A 10,687-nucleotide genomic window follows, 5' to 3' on the forward strand; every position below is an offset into this window, starting at 1 on the left:
CATACAATTTATTACTTGTGGACATAGACACTTATATAGCTCCTTTCTCATGCTTAAAGCATCAATAAATATTATATGAACCATAATAAAATTTCTTTTCAATATTCCAAACATAATTAAACAATTAGTTTAATTAATCAGGCTATCTATCATGCCATAAATAAATATGTAGTCCATATAATCATGCCAAAATATAATTTTCCAATCCATAAATCATCACAAATAATTCATGCTTCACAATTCCATTACCAACACCAATAATTCACAACTCAATACATAAACCTTAGCATGATACTACTTGTAATTAAATTGAAATTAAACCTAGCATGATTCTACATCATCAAAATATGCTAAGTACGCGAACGTACCTTGAGTACGTTATTAAAACTGCCACAACTAGTAGAAATCGCTTACTTCAAAGTCTCCTACACATTAAATCCATAATAGAGTATTAATATTCACTCCATACAAATTTCCAGGAATATATATTATTTTAAAACCCTTCATAAATTAATTAGAATAAGCTGAAATTATATTTAAAACACCCTAAATTAAGTCCCAATTAATGGGTAATTAAAATTTCTTCAAGAAACCCAATATTAAGTGTTCTACATAAAATTTCAGCACTTTATTATACTTAAAACTTGTTGTAATTTGGTTTTAAAACACTTAAAACAAAGGCCTACCCTATTATACATCATAATCTTTCAATAATCATGAAAGAAGAACCTAGGGTTTCAAAAATTGGGGCTTTTTAATTAAAAACCAAATCTGAAAATTAATTCATACAATTACAATTATCAAACATCAAAATTAAATCCCAAAACTCATAAATTATAATTAGATCTAAGCATAGGTTAAATTAAAATAAGAAAGCTAAGTTTTTTTTTTTATATATAGTTCGAAAAAGAAAGGGGGAAAAAGAGGAGGAAGAACAACAGCCACCATCGGCTGCCGGCTGCTGGCGGAGGCGGCTACCTGCTGCCGGCAGCGGCGGCCACCAGCTGCTGGTGGCTGGCAGCGATGGTGAGGGAGAAGGGCAGCCGAAAAAAATAAGGGGAAGGGGAAAAAGAAAAGGAAAGAAAAATAAGGAGGAGAGAGAGAAGTTTACCTTGGGTTTTCTCCACTCTAGGCAAAGTTTGATTTGCCTCATAAGTGGGATATTTATACCCCTTCTCTTCTAACCCTCTTCCCTAAACTTTCCTCTATTAGGTTTTCCTAATTCCTTCCCTAATAAAACTTGCTGAAAATTAAACTTTCCTAAAATAAAACCCCTACTTTTAAATAAAATAATTAAATAAACTTTCATTTAATAATAATATTAATTAAAATACTTTAATTAAAATAATTACAACTATTTAAATACTTTATAAAATGCATACTTTAAATAAAATACGTATAAAAATACGGGGTATTACAGTCTACCCCCCTTAAAAAAAAGTTTCGTCCCGAAACTTGGGGAACGAAATTCAAACCTTTTTCCTTAATATGTATAGTATTGTTGTACTTTTTGTCACTCTTTTACTGTTTTATGTCTCTTTGGGAGCAAATACTCGAAATACTTGTTTAAATTCGTGCAAAGAGCACAAAAATAACTGAAATATAGGGAAAAAGCGCAAAATTCTACCGCATTCTACCCCCTTAAAGAAAACGAGTTACGCCCCCGTAACTCTACATACCTGAAACAACTCTGGGTATTTCTTTTTCATTTCATCCTCTGCCTCCCAAGTTGCTTCCTCATATTCTTGGTTAGACCAAAGTACTTTTACAATCTTAACGTTCTTGTTGCGTGTACTACGCACTTTACTGTCAAGAATCTTGACAGGTCTCTCTTCATAGGTTAAACTTTGATCTAACTCGATGGTTTCGGGTTGTAGCACATGGGATTTATCGGGGATGTACCTTCTCAATTAGGACACATGAAATACGTCATGTACTTTACTAAGCTCCATAGGTAAGGCTAACCTATAAGCTACTTTGCCTATTCTTTGTAGTATTTCATATGGACCAATGTATTTTGGACTGAATTTTCCTTTGTTTCAAAATCTCATCACCCCCTTCATTGGTGACACCTTTAACAACACCTTATCACCAATTTCAAACTCTTCTTCCCTTCGCTTCGAGTCTGCGTAGCTCTTTTGGCGATCTTGAGCTGCTTGAATTTTAGCTTGAATTTACCTTACTTGTTTAACTGTGTCTTCAATCATTTGAGGCCCTAGGATCATGGTCTCACTAATGTCATTCCAACAAATTGGACTTCTACATTTTCTCCCATATAAAGCCTCAAATGGTGTCATTCCTATGCTTGCGTGGTAACTATTATTATAGGAAAATTCAATTAAATCCAAACTTTCTTCCCAACCTCCCTGGAAGTCTATTACACAAGCTCTCAACATGTCCTCCAAGGTTTGAATAGTTCTTTCAGTTTTCCCATCTGTGGCAGGGTGAAATGCTGTACTCATCTTAAGTATGGTACCAAAATTTTCTTGAACACTTTTCCAGAATTTTGAGAGAAATCTGGAATCCCTGTCAGAAAAAATATCTTTTGGAACTCCATGTAAACTTACTACATGCTTGATGTAAGCCTTCGCAAGTTTCTCCATCTTCCAAGTTTCTTTCATTGGTATAAACACTGCTGATTTCGTAAGTTTGTCCACCACTACCCAAATGGTATCATTTCCACTCCTTGACTTAGGTAAGCCAGTCACGAAATCCATTGAAATGCAATCCCACTTCCATCCTGGAATTTCTAGTGACTGCAATGTTCCTTGAGGCCTTCTTTGCTCTATCTTTACCTTTTGACATGTTAAACACTTTGCCACAAACTCAGCAACCTCATTTTTTATTCTTGGCCACCAAAACATCTTCTTCAAATCCTTATATAGTTTGTCTCCTCCCGGGTGTACAGAGTAAGGTGTATTGTGGCCTTCTTCCATCAACTTCCTCTTCACCTCCTCACATTTCTATGGTACACACCATCTATTTTTGTACCTCAAACTCCCATCTTCGTGGATTTTGAAATCTGTAGTCTTTCCCTGCTTAATTTTCTCGCGAATCCTATCCAACTTTACATCCCCTTCTTGGTTGACTCGGATCTCGTCAAAGATAGTTGGTTGGATGCTTAGATTTGCAAGAATACCTGCTGGTACTCCCCATTCCACGACCTCCAGGTTCAATTTCATCATTTCTCTGCATAGTTCATTAGCCACTACCAACGAGTTGATTCCATGACAAGTCTTACGACCTAGAGCGTCCGCAACCACATTCGCTTTCCCTTCGTGGTATTGTATGTCTAAATCATAATCTGTCGTATACTCTAACCATCTTCGCTGACGGGAGTTTAAGTCCTTTTGGGTGAAAATGTATTTTAAGCTTTTGTGGTCGGTGTAAATTCTACATTTCACCCCATATAAATAATGGCGCCAAATTTTTAGCGCAAAAATGATTGCAGCTAATTCCAGGTCATGAGTGGGATAGTTTACTTCATGCTTCTTCAACTGTCTCGATGCATATGAAATCACCTTCCCATTTTGCATAAGCACGCATCCTAAGCCATTCTTTGATGCGTCACTGTACACATCATGTAGTCCATTATCATCCGGGAGTGTAAGTACTGGTGCTGTGATTAGTTTCTGCTTCAAGGTTTGGAACGCTTCCTCACATTTATTGTCCCACTCAAACTTTTTGTCCTTCTTCATCAAGGTGGTCATGGGTTTAGCAATTTTGGAGAAATCTTTAACAAAACGTCTATAATACCCTGCTAAGCCTAAGAAACTTCTCACGTCAGATACTGTCTTGGGTGTCGGCCAACCCTTAACTGCTTTTATTTTGGTTGGATCTACTTCCACTCCTTCTTTGGACACATAATGTCCCAAGAAAGCTACCTTTTCCAACCAGAATTCACAATTAGAGAATTTTGCGTAGAGGTGGTTTTCTCTTAGTGTTTGCAGAATTGCCCTTAAGTGTTTTGCGTGCTCTTCCTTACTCTTCGAGTACACCAGTATGTCATCTATGAATACAACTACAAATTTATCCATAAATTGATGAAACACTCTATTCATCAAATCCATAAAAATTGTTGGGGCATTGGTCAATCCAAAAGGCATAACTATAAATTCGTAATGCCCATATCTTGTCCTAAATGCAGTTTTTGGAATGTCCTCGTCGGCAATCCTTAGTTGGTGATACCCAGATCACAAGTCGATCTTTGAAAACACAGTGGCACCCTTCAGCTGGTCAAACAGATCATCTATTCTTGGCAAGGGATACTTATTCTTTATGGTTACTTTATGTAGTTCCCTGTAGTCAATGCACAACCTCATACTTCCATCCTTCTTTTTCACAAATAGAACAGGTGCTCCCCAAGGAGAAGCACTTGGTGTAATGTACCCTTTGTCCAACAAATCTTGTAACTGATCCTTTAATTCACTCATTTCTGCAGGTGCCATTCTATATGGTGCCTTGGATATTGGGGCTGTTCCAGGAACTAAATCTATGGTAAAGTCGATTGCCCTCTTAGGTGGCATCCTAGGGATCTCTTCCGGAAACACATCCAAAAATTCGTTGACCACTTCTATATTTCCTTGATTTGCCACTTGTTCATGGTTCATATCCCTAACGCTGCAAAAATATACTGGATGTCCCTTCTTCATGTACTTTGCTAATTTTAGCACTGATATTACCCTTGGGCACTTTGTTTTACCATTCATCCAGTAAGTCACTGATTCATTTCCACTTGTGACCATCTTCACTTTATGTGATCTACAACTAATCTCAACATTATACTTACTCAGCCAGTCCATCTCCAAATAAGGTCAAAGTCGCTCAGCCCAAACTCAATAAGATCAGACGGAAGTATCTTTCCCTCTATTTCTAAAGGCACATATCTAAATGTTTTGGTACATTTCACTACCCCACCTGTCGGGATGGTTATAGGTAAATCTACTGCCTCTACTGTTTTTAAGCAGTCCTTAAGTTTTGAAAAAATACCCTTAGAAACAAAAGAAAAAGTTGCACCAGAATCAAACAATACTTTAACAGGAAAAGAGTTAATAGAAAAAGTACTAGTGATAACATCTTTCGTGGCCTCTGCCTCGTGCCTACTCAAAACATTCAGTTTCCCTGCAGCTCCTCCCTTTTGCTGGCTGTTACTATTGTTGGTGTTACTGTTTCTCACCCCAATTCTGCTGCACTCCCTTATTCCCAGAAAAATTGTTGTTGTTCCCTTGGAAATTCTTCTGGTTTCCTTCTGAGTTATAGTTGTTCTGTTTATTCCCATTAGCATTCTTAGAGTAACATTCGTACTCCCTATGCCCCAGTTTGTTGCAAGCGCGACAAGCAACCAAATTGCCTTCACAATCCCTCCCAAGGTGATTGTTCCTACACTTCTTGCAGAAGTAAATCCTTCCATTCTTATTATTCCCCTGGTTATTGTTTCTAGCCCCTCCATTGTTGTTACGGTTCCCTTAACGGTTATTACCATGGAAGTTGTTATTATTGTGGAAGTTATTGTTATGGTGATACTTCTGTTTCTTAAAACCATTCTGGTTTCCCTGTTGGTTTCCAGAAACTTGTCCCACTTCCTTCCTCTTCTGTCTTCCTTCTATTTCAGCTAACTCTTTTTTCTTCTTTTTTTCCAGAGCATAAAGGTGTGCGACCCTTCCATATACTTCATCCAGGGTCTCAAATACCTACCCGCACAGCTTCAACTGCAGATCAGTAGTTAACCCACTCTCAAACTTCCTAGCTTTTGCTTTTTCCGTAGAGACGGATCCTTCAGCAAAACGGGATAACTCAATAAACTTGGTGTAATATTCCGTAACTGTCATCTTGTCCATCCTAAGGTTTGAAAATTCCTCAGCCTTTTGCTTTTGCAAAAAGCTAGGATAAAACTTGTCTCTCACTTTTTCTTGGGATTTGGTCCAGTTGAACCCAGGTAATGCTCTAATGGTAGCCTCGTTTTGTTGCCACCAAAGGTCAGCTTCACCCCTCAGATAGTAGGTAGCAAAACTCACTTTGGAGTTTTCAGGGCATCCCACAGCTCCAAACAGTTTCTCAAATTCCCTTAACCAATTTTCCAACACAACAGGATCAGGCTCGCCCTGATAGGTTGGTGGCTTGCTCTGCGCCACCTTTTTAAAGAGCTCCCCTTGAGCATCCCCGTTACCAGTTGAGTTCCTTGCCAATTGTTGGGCAACCGCTGCAATTGCCTCACTACATCATTCAAATAATTTCCACCACTACCTGAACTTCGTCCCCCTGCCATTTGGTTTCTCCTGAATATAGGACAAGGATAACTATTAGAAATGACTAGGTTTAGCTCTCAAGACGAACACCCGTATATACCTAACGACTTTTTAAACATTTACATTAAAATTTGAAGCTAACAATTTGGGATAGCAATTGCTAAAAATTCCCTTAATGTAGCTTTATCAATTAATATTGATTGCTAACCAACCATGCATTTAATAAAGCATCAAAATAAATAAAAAAATAATTCCCATGGACGTTTGCGGTTTATAAATGTTTGTTGGAGATAAGTTGCTTGGAATGGTGATTACTGGAATAATGGTGTGAAATGGAATATTTGTAAAACAAAAGAATTTATAAATAAAAATTTATCAAAGAAATAAATGAGGTTTTAATTAAAATATACTGAAGATATTAAAATAAAAAGTATGTTCCAAAAACTGATGTGGTCATGCCACTTATTTGCTAAAAGTGAAATAACAAATAAATTTTAAAATAAAGAATATGAATTCGTGGCGAGGAAAGTCATAAGATTTAATCCTTTCGAACGTTGTCCCTTTTGTCGGTGGATTTCTTGTAGCTTGAAGGATCGAAGTTAGAATCATTTGACTCCTCCATTGGTTCAGGTGATTCAGGTTCAGGTTCTACTGGAACAAACTCCTCTTCTTCTTCCTCATCCGATGAAATATCTATAATTATTGGAGTTGGAGATAGATTTGGATCAGAAATGTCCATAAGTGAACTATTACCCTCTTGTTGTTCTCCATTCTCTGCTAGATTACCCCCCGACAAAGAAGAAGAAGCAGAATTTTCTGGTTGTTGATTTGGAGGAGGATTTTTCTCTGCTGGGTTATCAAAGTAGTAGTCAGGGTAGGGAAGGTTTAAGCGCCGACAATAAGCTTTCTCCACCCTTACGAGATATTTGGTTAAGAAAATATAGTCTGGATACCACTAGCCATAATAGTCTCTGTATTTATGGTAATTTGGGATGTCTCCTGGAAGATAAAAATCAGAAAATCTTTGTTTGACAGCAAAGTAAGGGGGCTCCTCTGGAAGACAATGGACAATCGTTGCCGAAATACGATCAGGGGTGTCATAAACTTTCTCCTGTAGGACATTGCTCATGCAGGAACAAAAGTATCTGATCTTTTCTACAAAGTCATAGGGGTGTTTATTATTTTTCTTTACGAGAGATCCCATTTGGGTAAACTTGCTAGGAAAGATTGGCATCCTGTAGAGAAAAGGTTTAGAAAAGATTTCCCTTCACTAAAGAAATAAAATAAAATGAAATAAATAATACAAAGTTCAGTGTTCAATCATACAATCTTTAGGGTTCACATAGAATAATACATATTTTGCATGCCTCGTCAACGAACATCTAGTCAAATCACATGCTTGATACTCAAAATAAAATTATGCACTTAGGGAGAAATTTAAATCTTAGCCTATATGCCCTTTCTTTGTCCTACCCAAGCTCACCAACATGTTAATAAAATCTTTTAACACATAGTACTTACCTTAATCCTTGCTTCCTGCAATACATAAAAAAAATAAAGTGTATATATTTCCCCCAAAAATAATCAAATTTCGGCCCAAAATTTTTTTTTTTTTTTGACACAAAAAAAATTCGAGTGTTCTTAAAAAAAATATATTTCGGACCATAATTAAATAAATAAATTAATTAATTAAAAAAAAAATTTCGGCCCTTAAAAAAATATAAATATATATAAAAAAAATATAAAATTAGAATAATCATCGTTTAAAAATTAAATTAACACTTGGCCAAGTTTAAATCCAGTAAAAAAAAATGTTTTCGGGTTAGTGGTAATTTAAAATCTCAACCTAAGCTCCCATATACCACTTTGTAGCACCCGAGAAATTCCTTTCCTTTAAATTCACACTTTACTCTTTTTAAAATACGTTTTAGGAATATCTAAGACATTACCGCCACCGTGAAAATGGCTAAGGCAACTATCAAAGATACACAGCGAAAGACTTGAAAACCAAAACTATTTAAATAACACAATTCAAAAACCAAACCAACGAAAGTAAAGTTGAAAATCAACAAAACCAAAGTAAAATAAAAACCACTACAACTTGGAACCATTTAAGGCCCTTATTCAAAACCGAAACAACCAAACTTTTGTGTTAGTCCATAAAGTAATATAATAAAATATTCAATTCATAAAACACATCATATCCTAATGGAAGCTAGCATGATTCTCTCTTGACTCATGCCCCGTCATGAACATGCATCAATACCTGAAAAGTGTATCTCTACTTGCCCCCACTACTCTCCATTAAAATGGATCATCGTAGGGCCAAGATAAAGACATGGCCAGATACAAACAACACACACAATCAGCAAAGCTGAGTACATAAGCGTAATTAAACACACTAACATGCATTCTCTTATCATCACACACACTTACCTCATTGCACCTGTTTACAAGCACACACAACAATCAACAAGACCCTTAAACTAGACACTAAATAATTCATTTAGTGTTGATTACGCATCGAACGGGTTTCCAACTATACCTCCCCCAATAAATTGAGTTTAACTGACACGGGAGCTAACCGTGCCAGCAACAAACCTGTGCCACACATAGGTGGCGGAATTCCAGCGCATAATAATAATAAAAAGGAATATACAGCGTCCTGTACTCCGTTAGAAGTTATGATCAAATATAAAGTCACAAAACTCCCCCCATATGTTCATACTCAAGGTATATACGTTCCAAGAGTTTTGGTGCGTAATCTCTTTCACTTTACGTTATTTACATATTATTAGACTTGGTGATGACCCTCAAATCATATCAATTCAATCATCAATAATAATTCAATCACTCAAACATACCAATTTAATTCTTGAATATTTAGTGACCACATAATATTTAATGTTGAACCCTTTTTAATTCTACCTCAGTGTCAAAGACACCTTAAACGCATAAAGCGCCAAAAATCCTATCCCTCGGTGTTAAAAACACCTTAAGTGCACAAAGGCACCAACATACAATTTATTCCTTGTGTACATAGACACTTATATAGCTCCTTTCTCATGCTTAAAGCATCAATAAAAATTATATGAACCATAATAAAATTTCTTTTCTATATTCCAAACATAATTAAACAATTAGTTTAATTAATCATGCTCTCTATCATGCCATAAATAAATATGTAGTCCATATAATCATGCAAAAATATAATTTTCCAATCCATAAACCATCACAAATAATTCATGCTTCACAATTCAATGACCAACACCAATAATTCACAACTCAATACATAAACCATAGCATGATACTACTTGTAATTGATTGAAACTAAAACTAGCATGATTCTACATCATTAAAATATACAAAGTACGCGAACGTACCATGAGTACGTTATTAAAACTGCCACAACTAGTAGAAATCGCTTACTTCAAAGTCTCCTACACATTAAATCCATAATAGAGTATTAATATTCACTCTAAACAAATTTCCAGAAATATATATTATTTTAAAACCCTTCATAAATTAATTAGAATAAGCTGAAATTATATTTAAAACACCCTAAATTAAGTCCCAATTAATGGGTAATTAAAATTTCTTCAAGAAACCCAATATTAAGTGTTCTACATTTTTTTCAGCACTTTATTATACTTAAAACTTGCTGTAATTTTGTTTTAAAACACTTAAAACAAAGGCCTACCCTTTTATACATCATAATCTTTTAATAAATCATAAAACAAGAACCTAGGGTTTCAAAAATTGGGGCTTTTTATTAAAAACCAAATCTGAAAATTAATTCATACAATTACAATTATCAAACATCAAAATTAAATCCTAAAACTCATAAATTATAATTAGATCTAAGCATAGGTTAAATTAAAATAAGAAAGCTAAGTTTTTTTTTTTTTTTGATATATAGTTCGAAAAAGAAAGGGGGAAACAGAGGAGGAAGAACGGCAGCCACCACCGGCTGCCGGCTGCTGGCGGCGGCGGCTGCCTGCTGCCGGCGGCTTGCACTGCTGGCAGGAGCGGCCACCAGCTGCCGGTGGCTGGCAGCGGTGGCGAGGGAGAAAGGCAGCCGAAAAAAAATAAGGGGAAGGGGAAAAAGAAAAAGAAAGAAAAATAAGGAGGAGAGAGAGAAGTTTACCTTGGGTTTTCTCCACTCTGGGCAAAGTTTGATTTGCCTCATAAGTGGGATATTTATACCCCTTCTCTACTAACCCTCTTCCCTAAACTTTCCTCTTTTAGGTATTCCTAATTCCTTCCCTAATAAAACCTGTTGAAAATTAAACTTTCCTAAAATAAAACCCCAACTTTTAAATAAAATAATTAAATAAACTTTCCTTTAATAATAATATTAATTAAAATACTTTAATTAAAATAATTACAACTATTTAAATAATTTATGAAATACATAATTTAATTAAAATACGTATAAAAAT

The 10,687-nt window shown here is 35.6% G+C and overlaps 1 protein-coding gene across 1 annotated transcript; it reads right to left on the reverse strand.

The window, feature by feature from the left end:
* Positions 1 to 5,690: 5,690 nt before the first annotated feature.
* LOC110713288 lies at positions 5,691 to 6,265 on the reverse strand. Its single transcript, XM_021891747.1, has 2 exons — positions 6,244 to 6,265; positions 5,691 to 6,199 (listed from the first exon to the last, which is right to left on the reverse strand). Exons 1-2 carry the CDS (start codon positions 6,263 to 6,265, stop codon positions 5,691 to 5,693), a joined length of 531 nt encoding a protein of 176 aa, XP_021747439.1.
* Positions 6,266 to 10,687: the final 4,422 nt, after the last annotated feature.

Source organism: Chenopodium quinoa, unplaced genomic scaffold (assembly GCF_001683475.1).
Source record: "Chenopodium quinoa cultivar QQ74 unplaced genomic scaffold, ASM168347v1, whole genome shotgun sequence".
Classification (NCBI taxonomy): domain Eukaryota; kingdom Viridiplantae; phylum Streptophyta; class Magnoliopsida; order Caryophyllales; family Amaranthaceae; genus Chenopodium; species Chenopodium quinoa.